General features: G+C 47.9%; 1 protein-coding gene across 8 annotated transcripts in view; it reads right to left on the minus strand.

The window, feature by feature from the left end:
* TENT4A (terminal nucleotidyltransferase 4A) overlaps positions 1-27,355 on the minus strand; it is a 150,166-nt gene that overhangs the window by 32,385 nt on the left and 90,426 nt on the right. For 5 of the 8 annotated variants that reach the window (XM_048839541.2, XM_048839536.2, XM_048839537.2 and 2 more), the window contains one exon: positions 16,304-18,568. The exons of 1 other annotated variant lie outside the window; for it this stretch is intronic. In XM_048839541.2, the coding sequence (XP_048695498.1) occupies positions 18,383-18,568 (186 nt within the window). In that variant the 3' untranslated portion in view covers positions 16,304-18,382. Of the gene's footprint in view, positions 1-16,303; positions 18,569-27,355 lie in introns of those variants that run through there. 2 more of the 8 variants (XM_048839532.2, XM_048839540.2) reach the window with 2 other exon arrangements.

Below are 27,355 nucleotides of genomic sequence, written 5' to 3' on the forward strand. Positions count from 1 at the left end.
GGCCACTCTGCCAACTGCCGCGTACTCTCTGGCCTGCTGGTTGACCACATAGTGGGTCGTGAAGGTGTGCACCGAGGACCAGATGGCTGCTCTGCAGATCTCCTGGATCAGGACCTGTGCCAGGAACACCATGGAAGTCTCCTGCGCCCTGGTCGAGTGGGCTGTGACCGCCGGGGCCGGAACACCTGCGAGCTCATAGCACGCCTGGATACAGCTTGTAATCCAAGACGAAATCTGCTGTGCGGACACTGGGAGGCCTTTTAACCTCTCGGCCAGCCACAAACAGCTGCATGGATTTTCAAAAGGGCTTGGTGTGCTCCAGATAGAATGCCAGCGCTCAACGCACATCCAAGATGTACAAGCTGCCGTGACTCGGGTCCGTATGGGGTTTCAGGAAGAACACCAGCAGACAAATGTCCTGGCCACCTTAGGGAGGAACTTGGGGTGCAGCTGGAGCTGCACCTTGTCCTTGTGAAATACTGTGTATGGTGGCTCAGAGGTGAGGGCCCTCAGTTCGGACACCCTTCTGGCTGAGGTAATGGCAACCAGAAATGCCACCTTCCAGGAAAGGTGGAGGAGAGAACAGGTAGTGAGGGGCTTGACAGGGGGTCCCATGAGTTTAGAAAGGACCAGGTTAAGGTTCCATGGAGGAACTGGGGGCGGGAGTACGGAAACACCCTCTCCAACCCTTTAAGGAACCGCCCCACTATTGGGTGGGAAAACACCTAGCCCCCCGAGAACCCCTGATGGAAGGCGGAGATGGCTGCCAGGTGCACTCTGAGTGAGGACGGGGCTAGCCCTTGCTGCTTGAGGTGCAGGAGGTACTCCAGAATGGCCTGGCCTAGCCGCACCTGTCAGGGTTCATACCAACACGAGAACCTTTTCCACTTGGCCATATAGGCCGCCCTGGTAGAGGGCTTTCTACTGCCAAGCAGAATCTGCTGCACAGGAAGGGAGCATTGGCTCTCCAGGGCATTTAGCCACAGAGCCTCCATGCTGTCAGGTGCAGTGACTGCAGGTCAGGGTGGAGAAGCCACCCGCCGTCCTGTGTAATGAGGTCCCAGTGTAGGGGCAGGACTACTGGGGTGTCCACCAACAGCTCTAGGAGTGATGTGTACCAGTGTTGGCAGGCCTAGGCTGGGGCGATGAGGATCACTGCCGCCCCGTCCCTGCACACCTTGAGCAGGACCTTGTGCACCAAGGGGAGCAGGGGGAAGGCATACATCAAGCCCCCTCTCCACGGGATCGCAAATGCGTCCGTGAGTGAGCTAGGGCTGCAGTCCTGGAACGAGCAAAACCATGGGCACTTGGTGTTGGCCCTGGTGGCAAACAGATCTACCCGGGGAAACCCCCACCTTCGGAAGAGCGAAAGTAAGACGTCCACCCTGAGCGTCCACTCTTGCATGCGGTACGACCTGCTGAGGGAGTCTGCCAGCTCGTTCCGCACCCCCGGGAGATAGGACACCTCGAGGTGAATCGCATGGGCTATGCAAAGGTCCCAGAGGAGGAGAGCCTCGCGACGGAGTGGCAAGGAATGAGCCCCGCCCTGCTTGTTTATATAAAACATGGCAGTAGTGTTGTCTGTCAGAACTGTCATGATGTGACCACTCAGAGTGGCGTGAAAGGTCCGGCAGGCGAGACAAACTGCCCTGAGCTCCTTCACGTTGATATGGAGTGACCGTTCTGCCTCGGACCACAACCCCTGTGTCATGAGGTCCCCTAGGTGAGCCCCCCATCCGTGGTCTGATGCGTCCGTCACCAGCATCAGGTCTGGAAGTGGGGCAGCAAAGGGGATGCCTTCACAAACCACAGGCTGGGACTGCCACCACAGCAGGGAGTCTAGCACGTCCCTTGGGGCTGTCACTACCAAGTCCAGGGGGTCCCTGCCTAAGCGGTACACCTGAGAGAGCCACACCTGCAGAGTTCTGAGTCTCAGTCTGGCATGCCTGACTACGTGCGTGCATGTTGCCATGTGGCCCAGCAGCTGCAGGCAGCACCTGGCCATTGTTGGAAACTGGCGCAGAGAGGCCACTGCTTGTTGGATAGCCCAGAATTGGGATACCGGAAGGCTTGCCCTGGCCTGCACCACATCCAGGACCGCCCCTATGAATTCCACTGTCTGTGTGGGTACGAGCGTGGACTTGGGGATGTTGACCAGGAGCCCTAGCTCGCGGAACAATCTCAGGGCCATGTGGAGGTGACCCTAAGATTGTTCCACACCTCCGCCTCGGATCAGCCCACCAGGAGCCAGTCACTGAGGTACGGGGTACACCTGGATTCTCTTCCTCCATAAGAAGGCCGCCACCACTGCCATTCACTTCGTGAACAACCTTGGGGCCACGGCTGGACCAAACAGGGGAACCGCAAACTGATAATATTCTCGGCTCATGGTGAAGAGTAGGAATCGCCGATGTGCTGGGAAAATGGCGATATGAAAGTACACGTCCTTCATGTCGAGGGCGGCATACCAGTCCCCCGGATCCAGGGAAGGGATGATGGTGCCCAGAGAGACCATGTGGAACCGGGCCTTGACCAGTAATTTGTTGAGCCTGTGCAGGTCTAGGATTGGGCGAAGGCCCCCTTTGGCCTTGGGGATGAGGAAGTACCGGGAGTAGAACCCTTTTCCCCTTAGGCTGTGAGGCACTGCCTCTGCTGCCCCCACCCGTAGCAGTGAGCAGACTTCCTCCTTTAGGAGATGCTCATGAGAGGGGTCCTTGAAGAGGGAAGGGGGGGGGGTGGAGGCAAACTGCAGCGAGTACCCGTTCCGCACCATGCGTAAGACCCAACGGTCCGACATAATGGTGGACCACGCACAGGAGAAACGGGACAGGTGATTCAGGAAACAAAGGGGTGGATCCAGTGACTGGTCTGGTATGCTATCCCCAAATGCATCTTCAAAAGCCTGGCTTAGCGCCCGGATGGGGTTTGTGCTAGCCTTGGTTCTGGCCCGGCGCATTATTGCTATTGTTGTTGCCCCGTCGCCTGTTATCCCTGCCTCGCCTATGGTAAGGCTCATGCCTATGGCGAGGCTGGTACTGGCATTGAGGGGGAGGCTGCAGCTTAAAGGGCTTCCTCTGGGTCGCTGGGGTGTGCATACCCAGCGACTTGAGCATAGCCCGCGAGTCTTTGAGGCTATGCAGCCTCGTGTCTGTCTGATCCGAGAAGAGTGTGGACCCTTCGAAGGGGAGGTCCTAGAGCGTATTCTGGACCTCGGGGGGCAGGCCTGACTCCTGGAGCCACGCCAAGCACCTCATGACCACCCCTGACACGATTGTTCTAGCCGCCGCATCTGCCGAATCCAAGGAGGCCTGGAGAGAGGTCTTGGCTACTGCCTTGCCCTCGTCCACCAGGGCCATGAACTCCTGTTGGGAACCTTGCGGGAGGTTGTCCTTAAACTTCCCCACCGCTGCCCAGGAGTTGAAATTGTGCCTGTTGAGGATGGCCTGCTGGTTAGCAATCCTCAACTGAAGGCCCCCAGATGAGTACACCTTTCTACCAAAAAGGTCCAGGCGTTTTGCCTCCTTGGCCTTAGGGGTCGGGGCCTGCTATCCATGGCGCTCCCTTTCGTTCACCGCCGAAACCATTAGGGAGCATGGACTCAAGTGGCAGAATAGGAACTCATAGCCCTTAGATGGGTCAAAGCATTTACGCTCCACTCCTTTAGCTGTTGAAGCGCTGAAGGCCGGGGTCTGCCATATAGTCTTATAGTTAGACTGAATAGTCTTAATGAGCGGGAGCGCTATTCTGGATGGCCCTTTGGGGCTCAAAATGTCCACCATGGGGTCCTCCTGCTCAACAGTCTCCTCGGCCTGCAAGCCCGAATTTTGGGCAACTCTGCACAGCAGTTCCTGGTGGGCTCTATGGTCTATTGGCAAAGGGCCGGATACCTCTGTACCCGCCACCACCTCATCGGGGGAAGAGGAGGAGGTTAGCTGCTGCTCGACCCCCTCTGGTTGGTCCTCCTGCTCCCCATCTCCCGTGGCAGAGGCCCCCGGCTCAGGCCGGGGCGGGAGTCCATGGGACGGCACCGGTCTCGGTGCCGGACTCTCCAGTCTAAGCTGGAGAGATGCTGGAGGCCTGGATACTGTTGTCTCTGGCACCATCTGGCGTTGGTGCAGGGACCGGGACCGCTGCACCGAGTAACTTGCCCTGGAAAGGGCCCCTTGGTGCTCCTGATAGGCCCAGAGGGTCCAGAAGGGCCAATGGCCTGGCAGCCCCCATTGAGGTTGCCAGCTCCCCTGAAGGTCCCTACTGTCCAGGCCCCGGTGCGGGTAGCTATAGCGGCCGGAGCTGGCGCCGGACTGTGGCCAAGCCGATCACGAAGGCTATGGCGATGCCAATGATCTGCGCTGGTGGGAGAATGAGCGGCTCCTAGCTGAGTGGGACCGGGAGTGGTACCGGAACCCCTGGGACTGGGAGCGGGATCAGCTTTCCCTGGACCAGAACCATCTGCGGGAGACCTCTGGTGAGGGCCGTCTCAACTCCTCCCGGTGCCGGTCTCTGGGCAGTGCCAGAGAGGGGTGTGCCCTTCCTGGCGCTTCTTCACGTTGACCCGCTGCTGGTGCCGCAACCTCCTTCTGGGCCGCTGGCAAGTGCGAGTCTGTGGAGTCGGAGCTCGAACGGGACCAACTCTGGGAGCGGTGCCAGGACGGTGTCTTCGAGCAGCACACCATTGTCGGCTTACCCATTGACGGCACCCAAGGCATGGGTGCCGGAGGGCTCTCCCCATACGGGAGGGGGCTTGCCGCCGACAGCTCAATGAGGTCCTTTGCGGCCTCAAATGTGCCAGGTGTAGAGGGCTGATCTGTTATGCCCTCAAGCCCATCGTCCGCACTGAGCTCACTTAGGTCTGGGCTCAGTGGGGCTTGTGCCGCTGGGACCGCCTGTGTCAGCACCGGTACCGTGGCCTTCCCGCTCTTGTCGTTGCTTGGTGCCTTGGGAGGCGCCAGCCTCCTGTGTGGGGAACAACAACACCTTCCCTTAGGCTGCACCGGGGGCCGCACCGGGGAGGACGATCAGTGCCAGGACCTCGCCTAGCGCTCCAGGGCCAACAGTTTACAGTGCTTCGCCAGTGCTGGGTCTGCCGACGGCTCCGGGGCACTACGCACCAAGGTAACCTGAGCTGGCATTGGACGCTCCGGGCCCGGTGGCTGCAATGCGGCCTCCATCAACTGTTGCTTTAGGCAAAAGTCTTTCTCTCGTTGTCCTTGGCTTGAACACCTTGCAAATCCTACATTTTTCAGTTTGATGTCCATCCCCCAGGCAACGTAGACACAAGTCGTGGGAGTCACTAACTGTCATAGGTTTGCGGCACATGGCACAAGCCTTGAAGCTGTGGGCCTGCAGCATGCCCCGCGGCCCGGGGCCGGTGCTGGAGGCCTCCAAGGACTTAATCACTTAAGTGTTCACAATCTATATGTAAACAAACTGATAACAGCTACTCTAAGGCTAAGGGACTGCTCTTCTACGAGAGAGAGAGAGTTGTTCCAACGCTGCCACGGACGGTAAGAAGGAACTGGAGTGGGTCAGGCTGGTGGGGGTATATATGTAGGGCACAGTGGCGCCACTCGGCGGGCCCGCCAGGAATTGCTAAGGGAAAAAGTTTCCGACACTCGTGTACATGGCGCGCGCACACCTAAAGTGGAATGGAAGAGAACAAGCACTCAAAGAAGAAAACTAGGTTGAGGTCCAACTGGGGAACCAGATCCCAGATCAGCGGAAAAAGCCTTTCAAGGCCCTTAAGAAACCAGATAGTCAGTCATGTCATGCGAGAATGGCATTGTCTGATGGCAAACAGGTCCACTTGAGGAGTATCCCACCTCTTGAAGATCATTCTGACGACGTCCGAGTGAAGGGACTACTCGTGGTGAAAAAAGAATGACCTGCTGAGGCAATCCACCACCGTGTTTCGGATGCTGGGGAGATGTAGGGTTTCGATGTGTATGGCGTGCTGGACACTGAAGTCCCACAGTCAGAAGGCTTTTTGACAGAGGGCCGAGGACTGTGCTCCTCATCTGTTCAAATGGAACATGGAGGTTGTACAGTCCAACACCTGTACCACCTGATGGGATAGTTGCAGAAGGAACACTACGCAGGCCAAATGAATGGCTCTGTGCTCCCTGATGTTGATGTGCAGTGCCAGCTCTTTCTGGGACAACAGCCTCTGGGTCTTGAGTGATCAGAGCTGGGCTCCCCATCCCAGGTCAGACATGTGACATTAGAACCATTGTGGGTTTTGGGATCACAGAAGGTATTCCTTTGAGCATACTGGGTTGGACCACCATTCCAGAGTGATAAGTACTTGCGGCAGAATTGTGAGGACTCTGCCTGGCTAGGGTATAGACCGACACCAGCCACATCTGTAGGGGCCTGAGATGTAGTCATGCATATTGAACTACATAAGTGCACACCGCCATATGCCCTAGCAGCCTGAAGCATACTCTGGCTGCGGTGACAGAATGGTGGGTGAGTTGGGCAATGAGACCTGCCATTGCTTTGAATCTGGGTCCTGGGAAAAAGGCACTAGCTCAGGTAGAGTCCAGAACTGCCCCCGATGAACTCTGCTGGGACCAACGTGGATTTTTGTTCGTTTATCAAAAAACCCAGTGCTTGACATGTAGTTTGCACCAACCGGATACTGCACGGGACTTGTGTCCACAAACGACTCGATGAGCCAAACGTCTAGGTCTGGTTAGATTTGAACACCCTGACACTTCAGGCAGGCTGCGACCACTGCCATGCATTTCATGAATACCCTTGGCACTGTAGCCAAGCCGAATGGAAGCACTGCGAACTGGAAGTGGGTTTGTCCCACTACAAGTGCAGGAACTTTGTGTGTCTATGGAAAATGGAAATATTAAAATATGCGTCCTTCTACTTGAGAACGGCATACCAGTCTCCAGGGAAGGGATAATGGAGGCCTGGGAGACCATACGGGACTTCAACATCTTGAGATATTTGTTGAGGCCTCACAGGTCCAATATGGGGTGCAGACCACTCTTGCTATTCGGTATCAAAGTACCAAGAGTAAAATCCTTTCCCCTTTAGATAGAATCATAGAACTGGAAGGAACCTCGAGAGGTCATCTTGTTCAGTCCCCTGCACTCAAGACAGGACTAACTATGATCTGGATCATCCCTTGCAGGTGTTTGTCCAACCTGCTCTTAAAAATCCCCAATGATGGAGATTCCACAACCTCTCTAAGCAATTTATTCCAGTGCATAACCACTCTGACATTTAGGAAGTTTTTCCTAACGTCCAATCTAAACCGCCCTTGCTGCAACATAAGCCCATTGCTTCTTGTCCTATCTTCAGAAGTCAAGAAGCACAATTTATCTTCCTCCTCCTTGCAACAACCTTTTATGTACTTAAACAGTTATGTCCCCTCTCAGTCTTCTCTTCTCCACACTAAACAAACCCATTTTTTTTCAAATCTTTCTTCATAGGTCATGTTTTTTTAGACCGCTAATCATTTTTGTTGCTCTTCTCTGGACTTTCTCCAATTTGTCCACAACTTTCCTGAAATATGGCACCCAGAACTGGACACAATACTTCAGCTGAGGCCCAATCAGCATGGAGTAGAGCAGAAGAATTACTTCTCATGCTGTCTGACAATACTCCTGCTAATACATCCCAGAATGTTTGCTTTTTTGCAACAGTGTTACACTGTTGACTCATATTTAGCTTGTGATCCACTATGATCCCCAGATCCCTTTCCGCACTACTCCTTCATAGGCAGCCATTTCCCATTTTGAATGTGTGCAACTGATTGTTCCTTCCTAAGTGGAGTACTTTGTATTTGTCCTTATTGAATTTCATCCTATTTACTTCAGGCCATTTCTCCAGTTTGTCCAGATCATTCAGAATTCTAATCCTGTCCTCCGAAGCACTTGAAACCCCTCCCAGCTTGGTATCGTCCGCAAACTTTATAAGTGTACTCTCTATGCCATTATCTAATGTATGGGGGACTTCCTGTACGGCCCCTACTCGCAGGAGGGCTTGCACCTGTCGGGTGAGAAGTTGCTTGTGAGAAGGGTCCCTGTAGAGCAGAGGTATGTAGAAAATGTAGGGATAAAGTGAGACAGGCTAAAAGCCAAGTAGAGTTGGACCTTGCAAAGGGAATTAAAACCAATAGTAAAGGCTTCTATAGCCATATAAATAAGAAGAAAACAAAGAAAGAAGAAGTGGGACCGCTAAACACTGAGGATGGAGTGGAGGTTAAGGATAATCTAAGCATGGCCCAAGATCTAAACAAATACTTTGCCTCAGTCTTTAATAAGGCTAATGAGGATCTTAAGGATAATGGTAGCATGACAAATGGGAATGAGGATATGTAGGTAGATATTACCATATCTGAGGTAGAAGCGAAACTCAAACAGCTTAATGGGACTAAATCTGGGGGGGTGGGGCAGTTAACCTTCATCCAAGAATATTAAAGGAATTGGCACATGAAATTGCAAGCCCATCAGCAAGAATTTTTAATGAATCAGTGAACACAGGGATTGTACCGTATGACTGGAGAATTGCTAACATAAAAATAGGAACTAAGAAACGGAAAAAAAGTGATCCGGGTAACTACAGGCCTGTTAGTTTGACATCTGTAGTATGCAAGGTCTTGGAAAAAATTTTGAAGGAGAAAGTAGTGAAGGACACCGAGGTCAATGGTAAATGGGACAAAATACAACATGGTTTTACAAAAGGTAGATCATGCCAAACCAACCTGATCTCCTTCTTTGAGAAAGTAACAGATTTTTTTAGACAAAGGAAACGCAGTGGATCTAATTTACCTAGATTTCAGTAAGGCGTTTGATACCGTGCCACACGGGGAATTATTAGTTAAGTTGGAAAAGATGGTGATCAATATGAAAATTGAAAAGTGGATAAGGAATTGGTTAAAAGGGAGACTACAGCAGGTCATACTGAAAGATAAACCGTCAGACTGGAGGGAGATTATCAGTGGAGTTCCTCAGGGATCAGTTTGGGGACCAATCTTATTTATTCTTTTTATTACTCACCTCGGCACAAAAAGTGGGAGTGTGCTAATAAAGTTTGCAGATGATACAAAGCTGGGAGGTATTGCCAATTTAGAGAAGGACTGGGATATCAGACAGGAGGATCTGGATGACCTTGTAAACTGGAGTAATAGTAATAGGATGAAATTTAATAGTGAGAAGTGCAAGGTCATGCATTTAGGCATTAACAATAAGAATTTTAGTTATAAACTGGGGACGCATCAATTAGAAGTAACAGAGGAGGAGAAGGACCTTGGAGTATTGGTTGATCATAGGATGACTATGAGCCACCAATGTGATATGGCTGTGAAAAAAGCTAATGCGGTCTTGGGATGCATCAGGCGAGGTATTTTCAGTTGAGATAAGGAGGTGTTAGTACCGTTATACAAGGCACTGGTGAGACATCACCTGGAATATTGTGTGCAGTTCTGGTCCCCCATGTTTAAGAAGGATGAATTCAAACTGGAACAGGTACAGAGAAGGGCTACTAGGATGATCCGAGGAATGGAAAACCTGTCTTATGAAAGGAGAGTCCAGGAGCTTGGCTTGTTTAGCCTAACCAAAAGAAGGTTGAGGGGAGATATGATTGCTCTCTATAAATGTGTCAGAGGGATAAATACCAGAGAGGGAGAGGAATTATTTAAGCTCAGTACCAATGTGGACACAAGAACAAATGGATATAAACTGGCCATTGGGAAGTTTATACTTGAAATTAGACGAAGGTTTCTAACCATCAGAGGAGTAAAGTTCTGGAATAGCCTTCCAAGGGAAGCAGTGGGGGCAAAAAAGACTTGTCTGGCTTCAAGATTAAACTGAGTAAGTTTATGGAGATGGTATGATGGGACAATATGATTTTGGCAATTAATTGATCTTTAAATATTCATGGTAAATAGGCCCAATGGCCTGTGATGGGATGTTAGATGGGGTGGGATCTGAGTTACTACAGAGAATTCTTTCCTGGGTATCTGGCTGGTGACTCTTGCCCACATGCTCAGGGTTCAGCTGATTGCTATATTTGGGGTTGGGAAGGAATTTTCCTCCAGGGCAGATTGGAAGAGGCCCTGGGGGTTTTTCGCCTTCCTCTGTAGCATGGGGCACAGGTCACTTGCTGGAGGATTCTCTGCACCTTGATGTCTTTAAACCATGATTTGAGGACTTCGGTAGCTCAGACTAGGTGATAGGTTTATTGCAGGAGTGGATGGATGAGATTCTGTGGCCTGCATTGCGCAGGAGGTCAGACTAGATGATCATAATGGTCCCTTCTGACCTTAATATCTATGAATCTAGGTAGGCAAACTACAGTCCGTGGGCCCCATCGGACCGTCCTGTCCGGCCCTTGAGCTCCCAACCGGGCAGGCTAGCCCCCAGCCCCTCCCCTACTGTCCCTCCTCCCCTGCAGCCTCAGCTTGCCTTGCCGACAGCGCTCTGGGTAGCACGGCTCTGTCCTGCTGCTCTGAGCAGCATGGTAAGGGGCAAGGGAGCAGGGGGATTGGATAAGGGGCAGGGAGTCCCAGGTGGCAGTCGGGGTGGTTGGATGGGGCAGAGGTTTTGGGGGGGGCACGGTCTGGGGATAGGGAACAGGGGATGTTGGATAGGCGTGGGAGTCCCAGGGGGCCTGTCAGGGGACAGGGGGCGGTTGGATAGGTGTGGGAGTCCCGGGGGGCCTGTTGGGGAGCAGTGGTGTGGATGGGGTCAGGAGGGTTTGGATAGGGGGTGAGGTCCTGGGGGAGGCAGTTAGGAACGGGGTTTCCCGGGAAGGGGTGGTCAGGGGACAAAGAGTAGGGGTGGTGTCCCATGAGGGGGCAGTCAGGGGACAAGGAGCGGGGGGAGGGAGGTTTTTTTTTTTTTTTTTCGATAGGTTGGGAGTTCTGAGGGGGGCAGTCGGGGGCAGGGGGCAGGCTGTTTAGGCAGGCACAGCCTTCCCTACCCAGCCCTCCATATAGTTTGGGAACCCTGATGTGGCCCTCAGGCCAAAAAGTTTGCCCACCCCTGCTGTAGAGGGACAGGGAAGGCGGGGTCGGGGGTGGGGGCATAGAAATAAACTGCAGGATATAGCAGCCCAAGTGGGGAGGAAAGCAAAAAGGCGGTTTGAAAACAAGAGGCGTGCAGGGTCCTGGCTGCAGATTGGGAGGTCACCCTTTGGTGCATCCTCAAAATGCCTAGTTGTTCCAGGAGAGTAGTGAGAAGAGCCGAAGTAGGAAGAAGGGGCTGGTTGTTGGTCTTTATGGTGCTTATAGCCCTTGCCCTTCTTGTGGTAGGGCTTTGGTCACACCTGACTGCTTGGTCTTTGATGTTGCTGCAGCTTGACCCTCCTTCTAGCAGGCGCCGGTGTATAGAGACCCAAGGACTGAGAGTCCTTAAGCCCATGTAACCTTGTGTATGTTTGTTCTGCAAACCAGGCTGGGTCATCGAAGGGAAGGACCTGGATTGATTGTTGAGCCTCTGACAGCCAGAAAGACAGCAGCCACAATGCTCGCCTCATTGACACGGCCGTAGCAATGGATCTGGTTGCTGAGTCTGCTGTGTTGGAGGCGGCCTGAAGGGAGGCCCTTGCCACGTTTGTCCTTTCATCTAAAACAGCCAGGAACTCTTGCCTGGAATCCTCCGTCAGCGAGTCCACGAACTTGCCCACAGACTGCCACACGTTGAAATCATACCTCTTGAGTAAGGCCTGATGGTTTGCCACTCAATAGTTGGAAGCTGTCAGATGAATAATTGACAAATCAACTTTTTTGCTAAATAAATCTAGTCTCTTTCCATCTTTGTTTTTGGGAGTTGGGCTGGGTGGCCCCTGCCCATCCCTCTCGTTGGCCACAGAGACCACTGAAGAGTTTGTGGCTGGGTGGGAATATAAATATTCAAACCCCTTTGCCAGGATGTAATACTTCCTCTCTGCACACTTGGAAACAGGTGGGAGAGAGGACAGCGTCTGCCATAAGGCTTCCACCAGCTTTACTAATCCTTAGTGTACCGGGAGCACCACTCTAGACGGGGCCACTGTGGCCAGAATGTCAAAAAGCGTCAGAGGGTTCTACCAACTCCAATCCTAGGTGTGCCGCCACCCGCTTTAGCAGCTCCTGGTGTGCCTTAGCATCGTCCTGTGGCACTGTCTGGGACGGTCCCACTACTGCCTCATTAGGTGAGGACGACGAGGAGATGAGGGCGGGGAAGGGTCTGGCTCAGCATCCCCCGCGTATGGGAGACCTCCACTGAGTCCAGAGCGGGATGGGAGTCTGTTGCCTGACGGCCCTGACACTAAACACTGCATCTGGCTCTTCAATACCTGGGGGAACCCCCATGGGTTCCAAAAGTGCCATGGGGTAGGCCAGTGGCCCTGGGGCCATGCTCTGCCTGATGGCCCTGGAGGAGCCCCTCCAGATCTGGTTGGGTGTGCCTGACCTGAGGGACCCACTATCTCCTCAGCCTCAGAGACAGAGGAGGAAAATTCCTGCCTTGAGGACCACTGTGGTGCCAATGTTATGTCCATATCCCCTCCACGCCTACCATCCCGGTGTCTGCGGCTTGGCTCGGCTGGGGCTCGGGGTCCTGGTGCTGCCTGTCCAGGGACTGGGGGTGGAGCTCAGCGAATCAGCGACAGTACATCAGCGATTGACACCTAGCGCTCTGGGAATGGTGCTGGAACTCTGACAACTGAATGAGATGGCAGAGAACACTGCCTCGACCCTGGGGATCGATGCTGTGAGTCCAGCGATCTACGTCTTGGCATTAGGGACTGACCGGTCTCAAAGTCCTCAGGATCAGCACTGTCCCGGTGAACCTCATTGCCCCGAGGAGCGATGCCTGCATTGACAACCGGTGCTATGATTCTGGAGATTGGTGGCGTACTATGGCTTTGCGCTGACCATTGGGTGAGCGATGCCATGCCACAGGGGACCAGTGCTAAGAGTCCGGCGAACGGTGCTGGGAACTCTGGTTGGTATGGGGCAGGTTGGAAGCGCATCCCTGGAGATCACTGCTTCAGCGTTGACCACCGCGGTTCGAGGGAGCAATGCTGCACAGACGGAGAGCATTGCATGGGCCCCAGTGCTGGCTTCTCTCTGGAGATGACTATGTCTTGATGGTGCATCGGTAGATAGCTTAGCTGGCGATGCAGGTGCCTGACTGGGCTCCAGAGACGTGCTGCCCAGCACGGGCCTATGCTCCTCTTTGGACTTTCCTTTTCCAATATGGGATGTCAGGGAACACCCTTTCCTGGTGTGGTTCCTCTGCTTCTTAGCAGGTACCAGGGACCGGGACCAGCATCAGAAGGGCAGTGCTGGCAGCGCACTTTGCACCAATGCTGCTGTGCTCCTTGCATAGTCTGATCTCAGCGGCTCGGAGACTGGTGGGAGGGCCAACTCCATGAGGATCACTCTTAGTCTTATGTCCAGCTCCTTTTCTATTTCTTGGCTTTAAGCTCTTGCAGATACAACACATATAGCTAACATGGGTTTCCCCCAAATACTTCAAGCAGCTTTGATGAGGGTTGCTGATCAGCATAGGCTTTTTGCAGCAATCATAATGCTTGAAGCCTAAGGATCGGGACATGCCCCACCCCTGGGCTAAATCTCTTAGGGGACTATCTACAGTACTATTAGAAAACTATTAAGAGAACAGAAAAGCAATCATAGAATCATAGAATCATAGAATATAAGGGTTGGAAGGGACCCCAGAAGGTCATCTAGTCCAACCCCCTGCTCGAAGCAGGACCAATTCCCACTTAAATCATCCCAGCCAGGGCTTTGTCAAGCCTGACCTTAAAAACCTCTAAGGAAGGAGATTCTACCACCTCCCTAGGTAACGCATTCCAGTGTTTCACCACCCTCTTAGTGAAAAAGTTTTTCCTAATATCCAATCTAAACCTCCCCCACTGCAGCTTGAGACCATTACTCCTCGTTCTGTCATCTGATACCATTGAGAACAGTCTAGAGCCATCCTCTTTGGAACCCCCTTTCAGGTAGTTGAAAGCAGCTATCAAATCCCCCCTCATTCTTCTCTTCTGCAGGCTAAACAATCCCAGCTCCCTCAGCCTCTCCTCATAACTCATGTGTTCCAGACCCCTAATCATTTTTGTTGCCCTTCGCTGGACTCTCTCCAATTTATCCACATCCTTCTTGAAGTGTGGGGCCCAAAACTGGACACAGTACTCCAGATGAGGCCTCACCAATGTCGAATAGAGGGGAACGATCACGTCCCTCGATCTGCTCGCTATGCCCCTACTTATACATCCCAAAATGCCATTGGCCTTCTTGGCAACAAGGGCACACTGCTGACTCATATCCAGCTTCTCGTCCACTGTCACCTCTAGGTCCTTTTCCGCAGAACTGCTGCCTAGCCATTCGGTCCCTAGTCTGTAGCTGTGCATTGGGTTCTTCCGTCCTAAGTGCAGGACCCTGCACTTATCCTTATTGAACCTCATCAGATTTCTTTTGGCCCAATCCTCCAATTTGTCTAGGTCCTTCTGTATCCTATCCCTCCCCTCCAGCGTATCTACCACTCCTCCCAGTTTAGTATCATCCGCAAATTTGCTGAGAGTGCAATCCACACCATCCTCCAGATCATTTATGAAGATATTGAACAAAACCGGCCCCAGGACCGACCCTTGGGGCACTCCACTTGATACCGGCTGCCAACTAGACATGGAGCCATTGATAACTACCCGTTGAGCCCGACAATCTAGCCAGCTTTCTACCCACCTTGTAGTGCATTCATCCAGCCCATACTTCCTTAACTTGCTGACAAGAATACTGTGGGAGACCGTGTCAAAAGCTTTGCTAAAGTCAAGAAACAATACATCCACTGCTTTCCCTTCATCCACAGAACCAGTAATCTCATCATAGAAGGCGATTAGATTAGTCAGGCATGACCTTCCCTTGGTGAATCCATGCTGGCTGTTCCTGATCACTTTCCTCTCATGCAAGTGCTTCAGGATTGATTCTTTGAGGACCTGCTCCATGATTTTTCCAGGGACTGAAGTGAGGCTGACTGGCCTGTAGTTCCCAGGATCCTCCTTCTTCCCTTTTTTAAAGATTGGCACTACATTAGCCTTTTTCCAGTCATCCGGGACTTCCCCGGTTCGCCACGAGTTTTCAAAGATAATGGCCAATGGCTCTGCAATCACAGCCGCCAGTTCCTTCAGCACTCTCGGATGCAACTCGTCCGGCCCCATGGACTTGTGCACGTCCAGCTTTTCTAAATAGTCCCTAACCACCTCTATCTCCACAGAGGGCTGTCCATCTCTTCCCCATTTTGTGATGCCCAGCGTAGCAGTCTGGGAGCTGACCTTGTTAGTGAAAACAGAGGCAAAAAAAGCATTGAGTACATTAGCTTTTTCCACATCCTCTGTCACTAGGTTGCCTCCCTCATTCAGTAAGGGGCCCACACATTCCTTGGCTTTCTTCTTGTTGCCAACATACCTGAAGAAACCCTTCTTGTTACTCTTGACATCTCTGGCTAGCTGCAGCTCCAAGTAGAACTGACAACTTACTTAGAAAAGAGTGTATGGCAACAAACTGACATATGGCAGGAAGAATTAACTCGAACTGCCATCATAGCTATCACTGATGCTACCACCACAAGATGGGTTGATGAGATTTACTATTACATTATTTTCCTGCTCTCAAAAAGCATTTTCATCTGAACAGGTGATGTGATAAACTACAGCAACACCATCTCCATTAGATCAGTGGAATCTTAAGTTAACACTTTGGATGAGAAACCAAGATACCTTCCATACTCCTTCCCTACGTGTTTCATCCTTACCTTAAGCATGCAACCTCTCTTTGACGTTTATTTTAGCCTGCCAGGACAACCCTACCCTTGCACCAGTTGCTGAGAGCAAAATGGCAAGCTAAAAAAACCCTATATGTTAGCAAGGTATTTTTCCTTCAAAATAATTCTATGCAAATGAAGTGGGACAAAGAAAACAGAGCTGAAATTTAACTGAAGATTTACTGAACAGTTTGCCAAAGTTATAATATATGGTTTGCTTTAATGAAAAACCATTGTCACTACAGACGCTGAAATACAACTAAGTGTTCAATGCTGTAACACACCTGTGCTAGTACATTTCAGCACCTTTGAGCCAGATCTTCCCTTCCTACTGTTCTTGGAAGGTGTATGACATTTAAAAGAGACATTTAAAAGACAATAGATGTATTGTTTTATAGGAGCATTTTGAAGCAGATGTTTGAAATAAAGGTTAAAATGTGGGGTTAAGAGTGAATTAAACCCTTCCATTAGATTTCTTGTGAATATCTACCTAGCTATACACACACACACAAAACAACAACTGGTCTCCAAAGTTTATTAAAAATCAAAGAATAGAAAATTTTACATAAAAATATGTCAATTTTAGCTTCCACATTGTTGTCCACACAAAAAAAATCTAAACATGATTTTTTTTAAACCTGTAGCACATAACCACAGCAGTAGCCAGGCCAATTTATTTGGTACACCATGACTGACATGGAACATGATACCTGTTTCCTTTTAAATGAATTTTGCTTTAAAACGAACGCTAGTTAAGACACCAACTAAAGCCTCTGAAGTTTCCGTAATGTAGGTTTATGCTCAATATTGCTAGTGTGTAAAGATTAGTAGTACAGGCCTACGTATCAGCCCTTAAATATTGGTTAATGAATATGTTCACAATTTTTTAAAAATAATTTGTGGTAAATCTGGATCATTAAGTACTGCAGACAAATGTGCTACTCTACTTTGGAATGTTGCCCCCTCTTGTCTCAAGGAGATCTGTTTGCAACTGACAGATGTAGTAACAATATGGTTTAGTCCTGCTTCAAAGGCAAACTGCACTTTATAAAGCTTCATCATGTTAGACGCCTCATTTTTATCTTAACATTCAGATATCAGTTTTAAAATATTCCACTTCTATACATTTGGATGTCATGGTAATAGAATTTTTTCAGCTTTCCCCACTAACTAGACTTTAGATAACTAACCTGTAGTGTCCAGCAGGATTAAGAACCCTCATTTTAAAAATGGGAAGTCAGAGGGCATGTGAGATGCAACTAACCCCCAGGACAACTGTGGTGCTCTAAAAACTCAGGGTCAGGCAGGATGCATATTTCCTTGTTCAAAAAAGTTAACAAAGACAGTGGTTGTCATGGCAATACACACTTGCATAGTATACCTGTATGCATCTGTAAATTAAGTGCCAGCCACAGATTGTGTCCAACACTGGGCTGTGCTCTCCTCCAATACATTAAAAGATGCTTCTTGCAATGCTTAGAGCAGCTGAAGTACTTTATATATTTGCTCTTAACAGAACGAATGCATACTGCTATACAGATTCCTTAATGGAATCAACATATTTCCTTTCTCCACATTCTTCAAGCTGGGTACCTTTGTTTAATAATGATGTTCAGCCCCAACCATTAATGGGTTACATTACTAAATCCGACAGAAGCATATAGTTCACAATTCTTAAATTTCATGTCAGGACTTAACCCCTTTTCAACCTCAAGAGGTTACATTTCTGGCACTTTAAATGCTGGATTTGTTGTCTATTACAAGGAATAAATTAAAACCCACTGGTCAGAGCAAGACAACTGAGAGAGGCCAGACAATGAGCTAAAATGCATGGTCAAAACACTTTGGAGCTTAATACCTTCATAAAACCATATGCCAAATCAGCACTTTCATTGTGAATCAAGAAGCCTCAAATAGTACCAAAAATGATGTCATGTTCGCAACACTGCTCAGACAAACTGCCAAACTATGAACCCAACTTAGATAATACAACCTGGGAAAGGATCTGTAAATTAAACAAAAAAAACCACCTCCTCCCTTTAGATACAACTTATGTGACAAAATGAAATTAAATTAAAAATTCTGAGTTATTGCACAAATTATACTTTTTCAATATTTACAGAGCAAAAAAGTTCTGAAATTTGAAATTAAAACAGGAGGGGCAGCAAAACTATTTTATCATCAATAAAAAAAAATGTCAAGGACTGAAGCTCCTTTGCTCCTCAAACAAAAGAGCAAAACAAAATCCCCACAAAGGAACAGATGTAGCTACGGAAAAAACGCTACAGTATTTATAATGTCCTTGCAGTTCTAAGGCCAGAGCTGCTTCAGCACTGTCTGAGTATTAATGGGAAGGCAAAAAAACCAAACCAAAACAAAAACAAAAAACCCCTTCCACATTTAATAAGGCTTCACAAATAAGCACAACTACTTTAAGATGGACTTCACCACCACATGAAGAAACATGCAAAAAGTCAGTTGCAGATATTTGGCAACACCCACAAACTGATGTGCTGAATGCTGGTCTCCATTCCCTCGTCTAGTATCGTTCACTCAGCTTCAGTTTGTAAAATGGGGGAAGATCATCCTGGCATTAGCCATTATCTGCTGAGACTAATAGGCAAACTGTCTCTGTGTTTTTTTCTTCGCCAGATGTTACGATTATATTGGTGGTGTCCTCTGTTGCCAACTGGCTGCCTCACACCTCCACTGCTGACTGGACTGTAGCCATTCCCTTGGTTAGGATTATGAGCTCCTTTCATAGAGAATTTCATTCCACTGTGCTGCTAAAAATACAGAAGTGTTCAGTTTAGTACTATAGTCAGCTGAAACAAAGTGCATCAATTCTCTAACCAGCTGTACTTTCTCAATGTGCTACTCATTGTCAGAACACGTATCAAAACAAGTAACAATATCTTTCTCCAATGGGGTGTTTCTTGTATATTTTAGTCAAATGTGGAAACTAGCTTGCACTACCACCATTACGGAAGGGAGTGTATTCTGAAGTATACTCCTCAAATGTAAAGGTACTAGGTCAAAGGCAAGTGTCCTAAGCACCCTTTAGTTTTGCATTAAATATACAGTTCATCTCAATATATTGACTAGAGATGTGATTAATTGGTTTCACATTTAGTTAGTTTTTTGTAGAGACTTAGTACGAATACAAGTAAATGTTAAATATAGGATCAGTTACTGCTGGTGAAATGTTTACTTTTTACTAGCAGTTACCACACTGGTATCTGAGATACCACACAAAGTCCCTGTGCCTGGGATAGGTGTTAACTATGTTCTCAGATACCATGGCATAGTAACTGCTGGCAAAAGTTTTAATGGCAGCCAGTGTAAATCTGCTACCATCTCGGGTGACATGGGTATAGTCTATTCACCTATAGTAAGTTAACTGTGAACAGGTGTCCACGTTAAGTGAGATATTGCTTGAATAAGGAGGCCTTGAAACAAAATAAGGTATTACTTTTGATAATACCGTCAGCTCAAGTCAGTTTATCACAAGGCCTTGGAAATAAGTATGCTATGAAGCATGACCAGAGGCTCCTTTTCATGCAGACAAATAATTTTATAGTGCATTTGGATATCTTCAAAAGGAGGACACTATCAATCTAAGTTATCAAATCTATTCAGTACCTTTTATTACCACCTATTTTAGTTTAAGAAAATCTTCACAACAGGCTTTCATAATTGCAGAGACTTTTAACTACCAGTATAAATCACCTGCATACATGTGTGTACAGGATCTACAAGACTTAGTCCATTACTTTCTTAGAATAATTAAGTTTCTTCAACTAATTGACGACATATTTCCACATCAGTCCGAAGTAACAGCAATTGTGTAAATCTTAGAAACGGTGTCTATTTGTACAACTAAGCCTGCATCAAGTTTATCTAGCTCGTATTTTATTATTCAAACAACATATTAAAATAGATGAGAGGCCAACATGACTGCATCTAGTAGAAAAAGATGAAAAAAGTGAACTTAGAAACCTCAGGGGAAATTAACGAGCTGCAGTTTAAAATGAGCTGCAGGGTGGCAAGAAAGCAACTGTAGCAGGAAGTACAGAGCTCATTCCATCTCCTGTTGAGGTCAATAGTAAATGGGAAGACTCCTTCAATGAGTGCACGATAGGGCTCATTAATAATGCCAACAGAAAACACATTTTTACCTAATCTAAACTAACTCATTTGGAACTAGTGTAGGACTATGGTGCAGTATGTATATTCCTGCCTTTATCCAGAAGTAGTCATTCAGACCACCGGCCTAGGTGCTATGATAATACAAAGAATAAGTCTGTGTGTCATGAAAAATTCAGGATATAAAAAAAGCGAGTCAACCTAATCAGGCAGCTAGAAAGCTTTGTTCTTGGATTTGTGACTTGGTGCTTGATATTACCATATTAGTCTCAGCCTAAGTTAGCCAAATAAAGCCTGACCTTGATAATACACCCATTATTATTTGCACAAGACATTTTGGCAATCCATAGACTAGAAATGGTTACACTTTATTTAAAAAAATCAGGAAAGACAGGGAGATGAGACAGAACTCCTGAAGCACCAACTCTGGAGAAGACTGGAGTGAACAAATGTTTACCCAAATATACGATCACCAAAAGATCAAGCATTTGCCAAAAGTATTACTTCATCAATCTAAGGACTGTGGCTCAAACACTGAACTTTACTAACGTACCATGTGAATTTTAGGGTTTTTTTTTTTAAACAGACAGCTTCTGAGACACTAAATTTTTAGTGGTTTGCTTTTGAAGCAAGAAGTCATGCTGTTCAGTGGTGTTCTCATTAGTAGCAAACTCAAGGTAATGTTTTATTAGGAATTAAGCCAAGGCTCTTGGCTCCTACACAGTAAATTTTCTTTTGTTCTAAAAAAGTTTGTAAATAAATGAATCCGTTTCTTTTGTTAGTAAAGTTGCCCTCTAGACAGATCCTCAAGAAGAGAGCAGAAAGTTCATCCTGGCTCTTTAGGAAATACTTCTGGTAATGAAGCACCAAGACTTGAGGCTGAAGGAAAAACCCAAAGTATATACCATAAACATAGCAATTCTGTTAGCTGGAGAGTGGAAAAATCCTACAAAAAGTTAAGACGACAACTGCTAGCTGCACTTCTTGGCCTCACCTGTACAAAGTTTGCTGCATTTACATAATGAGCTATAGATGCAAATAGATTAAAAATAGCAGTGTTTGGAGAGATCCAAGGCAGGCACAATTGTCCTTCTCACAGCATTTCCAAGATCTATATAAAACACTAGAAATCTTATCATGGATAGATGCAAAGTTAATCTAGATTTTCTGTCATAAAGAGTAATTGTATTGGGCTCTTAATCACAAACAGCTTGCTGTCTTCAGTCAGCCTGAAGAGTAGCTTCTTACCCCTAAAAAGCAAGCCTCCTAGTGTCACAAGAGGGGCTGAAGAGTGATGGAAAACGTTAAGACTCATGTGATTAGGTACTGGCTACAGAGTGACCAGAAGTCAGGAAGTAAGTCCCTTCTTTGTAGCTTGATAAAGACAAAATATCAATTTTATCTGTAATTTTGGCATCTTTAGATTCATCGCCCTGGACAGAAATATTCATTCATGTTCACTTATCCAGTCTAATTGAGTGGAAGCAGAGTTTCTCTTCTTTTAAATTAAAAGCCTGTTGGCAATATGCATGAACTGGCCACTCTCTTCCCCAGACTAATACAGCCAAAACTAAAGAGAAAACTAGAACACAATTTGAGACATTATGATAGTGCGGCATTTTAACTTCAGGCTCCATCCCCTCTTGCCACAGCTGGAAGATAATCAAATCCCATGTTAAACCAAACTTAGTATTTCATATCCTGTATGTATACATACGTCTGTCTAGTACAGTAGATTCATACGGGAGTAATCAAAATTACAGGCAAACTGTTTGTTGTTCTCCCATGATAAACTCACTGCTCTGTACAGAAGTTCGTACTCATGGGAAATAGTAAACAGTAACCATAGCACACTAATCATTTAGGGACGGTAACAGTGAACATATGGTCATTACAAACAAAACAAACACCATGCATCTGACAAAGTGGGTATTCACCCATGAAAGCTTATGCTCCAATACATCTGTTAGTCTATAAGGTGCCACAGGACTCTTTGCCGCAACAACAATGGCATTTATCACCAAGAAAGTTGCTATCCAGTTTCCACCAAAGAGAAACTGCAAATTGAGGAAGTGAATATAAGGCACGAATGAACGCATCAGGTCGGAGTAAGGCCCAGTCTACAGTACGTGGTTATTTTGGAATTAGCCGAGTTACTTCAAAATAAAACTGATTCCGTCCACATCACCAAACCAGATTTTTCGATTTAAAGGGCTCTTTACTCTGATTTCTGTACTCCACCTCGACAAGTGGAGTAGCGCTAAAATAGAGATCACAGTTCTGGATTACAGGTACTGTGGACACAATTAGACGTAATTGGCCTCCGGGAGCTCTCCCAGAATACTCCTCTGTGACTGCTCTGGACAACACTCTTAACCAACCAACCAACCATGCACTAGCCAGGTAGCCAGTAAAAGCCCCGAGAACTTTTGAATTTCCTGTTTGGTCACCATCAGCACAGGCGACCATGCAGAGTCCACCATCACAGGCGACCACACAGTCCCAGATTCGCAGATGAGCTCCAGCATGGTCCGAGCAGGAGGTACTGGATTTCATTGCATGTGGGACGGATGAATCTGTTATGGCAGAACTACGTTCCAAAAAAGAAACGCAAATACGTACGCTAAAGTCTCCAGGGCCATGACGGAAAGAGGCTACTCCAGAGACACAGAGCAGTGTCGTACAAAAATCAAAGAGCTCAGGAAAGCGTATCAAAAAGCCAGGGAGGCGGATGGGCTCTCTGGGTCACAGCCTCATACAGGCCACTTCTACCATGAGCTGCATGCAATTATGGGGGGTGACACCACCACTACCCCACCACTGTCCGTGAACACCTGCAAGGGGGGATCAGAGTAACAGCCGTGTTAGTCTGTATTCGCAAAAAGAAAAGGAGTATTTGTGGCACCTTAGAGACTAACCCATTTATTTGAGCATGAGCTTTCGTGAGCTACAGCTCACTTCATCGGATGCATACCGTGGAAACTGCAGCAGACTTTATTTATACACAGAGAATATGAAAAAATACCTCCTCCCACCCCACTGTCCTGCTGGTAATAGCTTATCTAAAGTGATCATCAGGTGGGCCATTTCCAGCACAAATCCAGGTTTTCTCACCCTCCACCCCCCCACACAAATTCACTCTCCTGCTGGTGATAGCCCATCCAAAGTGACAACTCTTTACACAATGTGCATGATAATAAAGTTGGGCCATTTCCTGCACAAATCCAGGTTCTCTCACCCCCTCACCCCCCTCCCAAAAACCACACACACAAACTCACTATCTTGCTGGTAATAGCTCATCCAAAGTGACCATTCTCCCTACAATGTGCATAATTAAGGTGGGCCATTTCCAGCACAAATCCAGGTTCTCACATCCCCCCCACCCCCATACACACACAAACTCACTCTCCTGCTGGTAATAGCTCATCCAAACTGACCACTCTCCAAGTTTAAATCAACTTGGATGAGTGGTCAGTTTGGATGAGCTATTACCAGCAGGAGAGTGAGTTTGTGTGTGTATGGGGGAGGGGGGATGTGAGAAAACCTGGATTTGTGCTGGAAATGGCCCACCTGATGATCAATTTAGATAAGCTATTACCAGCAGGACAGTGGGGTGGGAGGAGGTATTTTTTCATATTCTCTGTGTATAAATAAAGTCTGCTGCAGTTTCCACGGTATGCATCCGATGAAGTGAGCTGTAGCTCACGAAAGCTCATGCTCAAATAAATTGGTTAGTCTCTAAGGTGCCACAAGTACTCCTTTTCTTTTTGCAAGGGGGAGTAGCACAGAGAGAGGATGATGAGTTTTTGGAGGAGGAGGACGATGACAGTGCAAAGGTGGCAAGTGGGGAAGCTGTTTCCCGCCCTAGCCAGGAACTATGCTTAACACTGGAGCCAATAGCCTCCCTCCACTCCCAAGGCATGCTCCCGAACCATGACCCTGGAGAAGGCACTTCTGGTGAATGATAGCTTAATTGGAGGCATGCGGTGGGGGGAAACCCAGCCGCGCTGCGCTGTTCGTGTTTAGTTTAAAGGACTCATCCCTGCTCAGAGCCTCATCGGAGTCACGTGGTGGGTGGGTGTATGTGTTAGGAGGGTGGGGGGGGAAGGGAGAGGAGGGTGTTGTGTGAAGTGATCATCCCAGAGAGCCCACAGGCCCTCCTTTTATATGGCAAACCCACCAGGCATTGCTTGCTATGGGAAAGGGGCCGGGCATTTTGAAAGCACTGAAATGAATGCGGAAGAAGCAGAACCCCGCATGCCCCTAGGGCTTACCATAGCTGCCTGCAAGCTGAATTCTGTTGCCCAGCTGCATGTGATGGCTTACTCACACCAAAGTGGCAAGCACTTCAGTATAAGAGGCAAAATGAGACCTTGTCCAGAAAGAACATGTGCTGTGTACTATGAATTGCCTGTTTCACTGAGAAAGAGTGTCCCCTTTGTTCTCTAAAATGTATCTTTTAAAATACTACCCTCCCTTTTTCTCCTCCCGCAGCAGGTGCAAATGTTTCAACGCGGCTCCTATCTACTCCGTGCCAGAGGCTGGTCCAGATTAGAAGGCAGAAAAAACAAACTAGGGACGACATGTTTGCTGAGCTCATGTAGTCCTCCCACACGGATAGGGCCCAGCTGAATGCGCGGTGGCAAACAATTGCGGAGTCGCGTAAACCATTACATGAATACGAAGAGAGGAGAGATGTGCGTGATGAGAGCAGGCAGGATGCTATGGTCAAGCTCATGGGGGAGCAAACTGACATGCTCCGCTGTATGGTGGATCTAATGCGGGAAAAGCAGCAAGACCACAGACTGCCGCTGCAGCCCCTGTATAACTGCCCTCCCTCCTCCCCAAGTTCCACAGCTTCCTCACCCAGACGCCCAAGAACACAAGGGTGGGGTGAGGTGGCGGGGAGAGGCTACGGGGACGCACACAGTCAACCCCAGAGGATTGCACAAGCAGCAGAAAGCTGACATATCCTAAATTTTGATTTGGTTTCTGGACCTGTCCTTCCCTCCTCCTCCACCCCCTAACACAATACCCCCCCCCCCCCGTCTAGCTTCTGATTTTCCTCAATCTTTTGTGCAACAAATAATAAAGAACGTTTTTTGTGACAATTGTGACTTTATTTCCTTTCATATATATATAGGGGGCGGGTAACTTTAAGAGAAACACACACAACTCTCACACCGTACCCTGGCCAGTCATGAAACTGGCTTTCAAAGTTTCTCTGATGTGCAGCGTGCCCTACTGTGCTCTTCTAATGGCCCTGTTGTCTGGCTGTGCGAAACTGGCCGCCAGGCGAGTTGCCTAAACCTCCCACCCCACCATAAATGTCTCCCCCTTACTCTCACAGATATTGTGGAGCACACAACAAGCAGCAATTACAATTGGAATATTGGTTATGCGGAGATCTAAACTGCGCCAGCGTGCTTTCAAACATCCAAAAGCACATTCTACCACCATTCTGCACTTGCTCAGCCTATAGGTGAACTGCTCCTTACTACTATCCAAGGTGCCTGTGTATGGCTTCATGAGCCATGGCATTAAGGAGTAGGCTGGGTCCCCGAGGATAACTATAGGCATTTCAGCATCCCCAACGGTAATTTTCTGGTCTGGGAAGTAAGTTCCTTCCTGCAGCTGTTCAAACAGACCAGAGTTTCTGAAGATGCCAGCGTCATGCACCTTTCCCGGCCATCCCACGTTGATGTCGGTGAAATGTCCGTTCTGATTCATCAGTGCTTGCAGCACCATGGAAAAGTACCCCTTGCGGTTTATGTACTGGCCACCCCGGTGTTCCGGGGGCAAGATAGGGATATGCGTTCTATTGCCCTGCCGCAGTTAGGGAACCTCAGCGCATTAAAGCCATCCACAATGGTCTGCACATTTCCCAAAGTCACTACCCTTGATAGCAGTTGGTGAATGATTGCGTTGGCTACTTGCAGCACAGCAACCCCCACCGTAGATTTGCCCACTCCAAACTGATTCCTGACTGATCGGTAGCTGTCGGGCGTTGCAAGCTTCCACAGAGCTATGGCCACTCGCTTCTCAACTGTGAGGGCTCCTCTCATTTTGGTATCTTTACGCTTCAGGGCAGGGGACAGCAAGTCACAAAGTTCCATGAAAGTGGCCCTACGCATACGAAAGTTTCTCAGCCACTGGGAATCATCCCATACCTGCAACACTACGCAGTCCCACCAATCTGTGCTTGTTTCCCGGGGCCAGAATCAGCATTCCACGGCATGAACCTGGCCCAACACCACCATCTGCACGCCAAAAAGGCTTCCAGAAATTCGAATAGAATAATTTCTAAATAATTTCGCACTGTAGACGTACCCTAAGATTATGACATATTACATTGTTTTTCAAACTGGGGTCCGCAGACCCACAGGAGTACACTTGGTCCCCTAACATGCAGGAGGTGTTGGGAAGGAGGGGGAGGAGTGGGGACAGGGTGCGCTCGGGGGAGGGGAAGGACAGGGGTGGGAAGAGTTGGGGTGGGGCCTTGGGGATCTGCGAAAAATTTAAAATAAAAATGGGGGTCCTCGAGTTGCTGAAGTTTGAGAACTGCTGCCATATTAGATGGCATTTAAGACACTGGATGCCCTTGAAACTCTGATATGTTTTTACATCTTTTCCCCTTCCCTTCTGTTCTCCATGTCAGCAAAATGTAAAAGCTACTATATTAGAGTATTTGGAAAGCACCTGTCTGAAGAGGGAGAAAAACTCAGAATTAGAGTTTAAAAAATGATTTAGGGAATCCCAAACCAGAAGATTCACCTTGCATTTAACAAGGTCGCCTATCAATTCAGAGTCTTTTGTAGGTCAAAGTGAAACCCTGCATTCACATGAACAAGGTGGCTGAAGGACATTGTCCTGACAAGGTATAGGAAAGTAAAGGAAACTCTAAATACTGTACAGAGGCATTTCATCCCAGATGGATGAGTGGACTAAGTTAGAAATCATATACATCTTGGTGGGCTCTGAGAGGTCTGTCTTTGCCCAACAACTTAATACCCTTGAAGAAAGAAACAAGAGTACTTCTTGACTGATGTTCACTTATTTATAAATAGGAATTCTGAAGTACTGCATGCTTTTCCAACATCTTTAAGGAAAGGTATGGCCTCAACTCTCTTGGTCTTTTCAAAGGTGATGTTTTGTACAGTAGCCCACAAAACAGTCTTGACAAACATTTAACATGTCTACACCATTTGAAGAGAACATTTTTACATATATTCAATCCTAACCCAGATTTTAGGCCCCAATTCAAACCTATCTTCTCTGGTATCTTTGTAGGATTTTTTTTTTTTTAAACTCTTGTTGGGAGAAGCCCAAGAAAGACTGATGGCAATGTCCACTAAAACCTGCCTTAAGAATGGAAGAGATTGGTAAAAGTAATTCTTCTCATCTGCTTCAGACTCTATTGAACTGTT

Source organism: Caretta caretta, chromosome 2, assembly GCF_965140235.1.
Source record: "Caretta caretta isolate rCarCar2 chromosome 2, rCarCar1.hap1, whole genome shotgun sequence".
NCBI classification, from domain to species: domain Eukaryota; kingdom Metazoa; phylum Chordata; order Testudines; family Cheloniidae; genus Caretta; species Caretta caretta.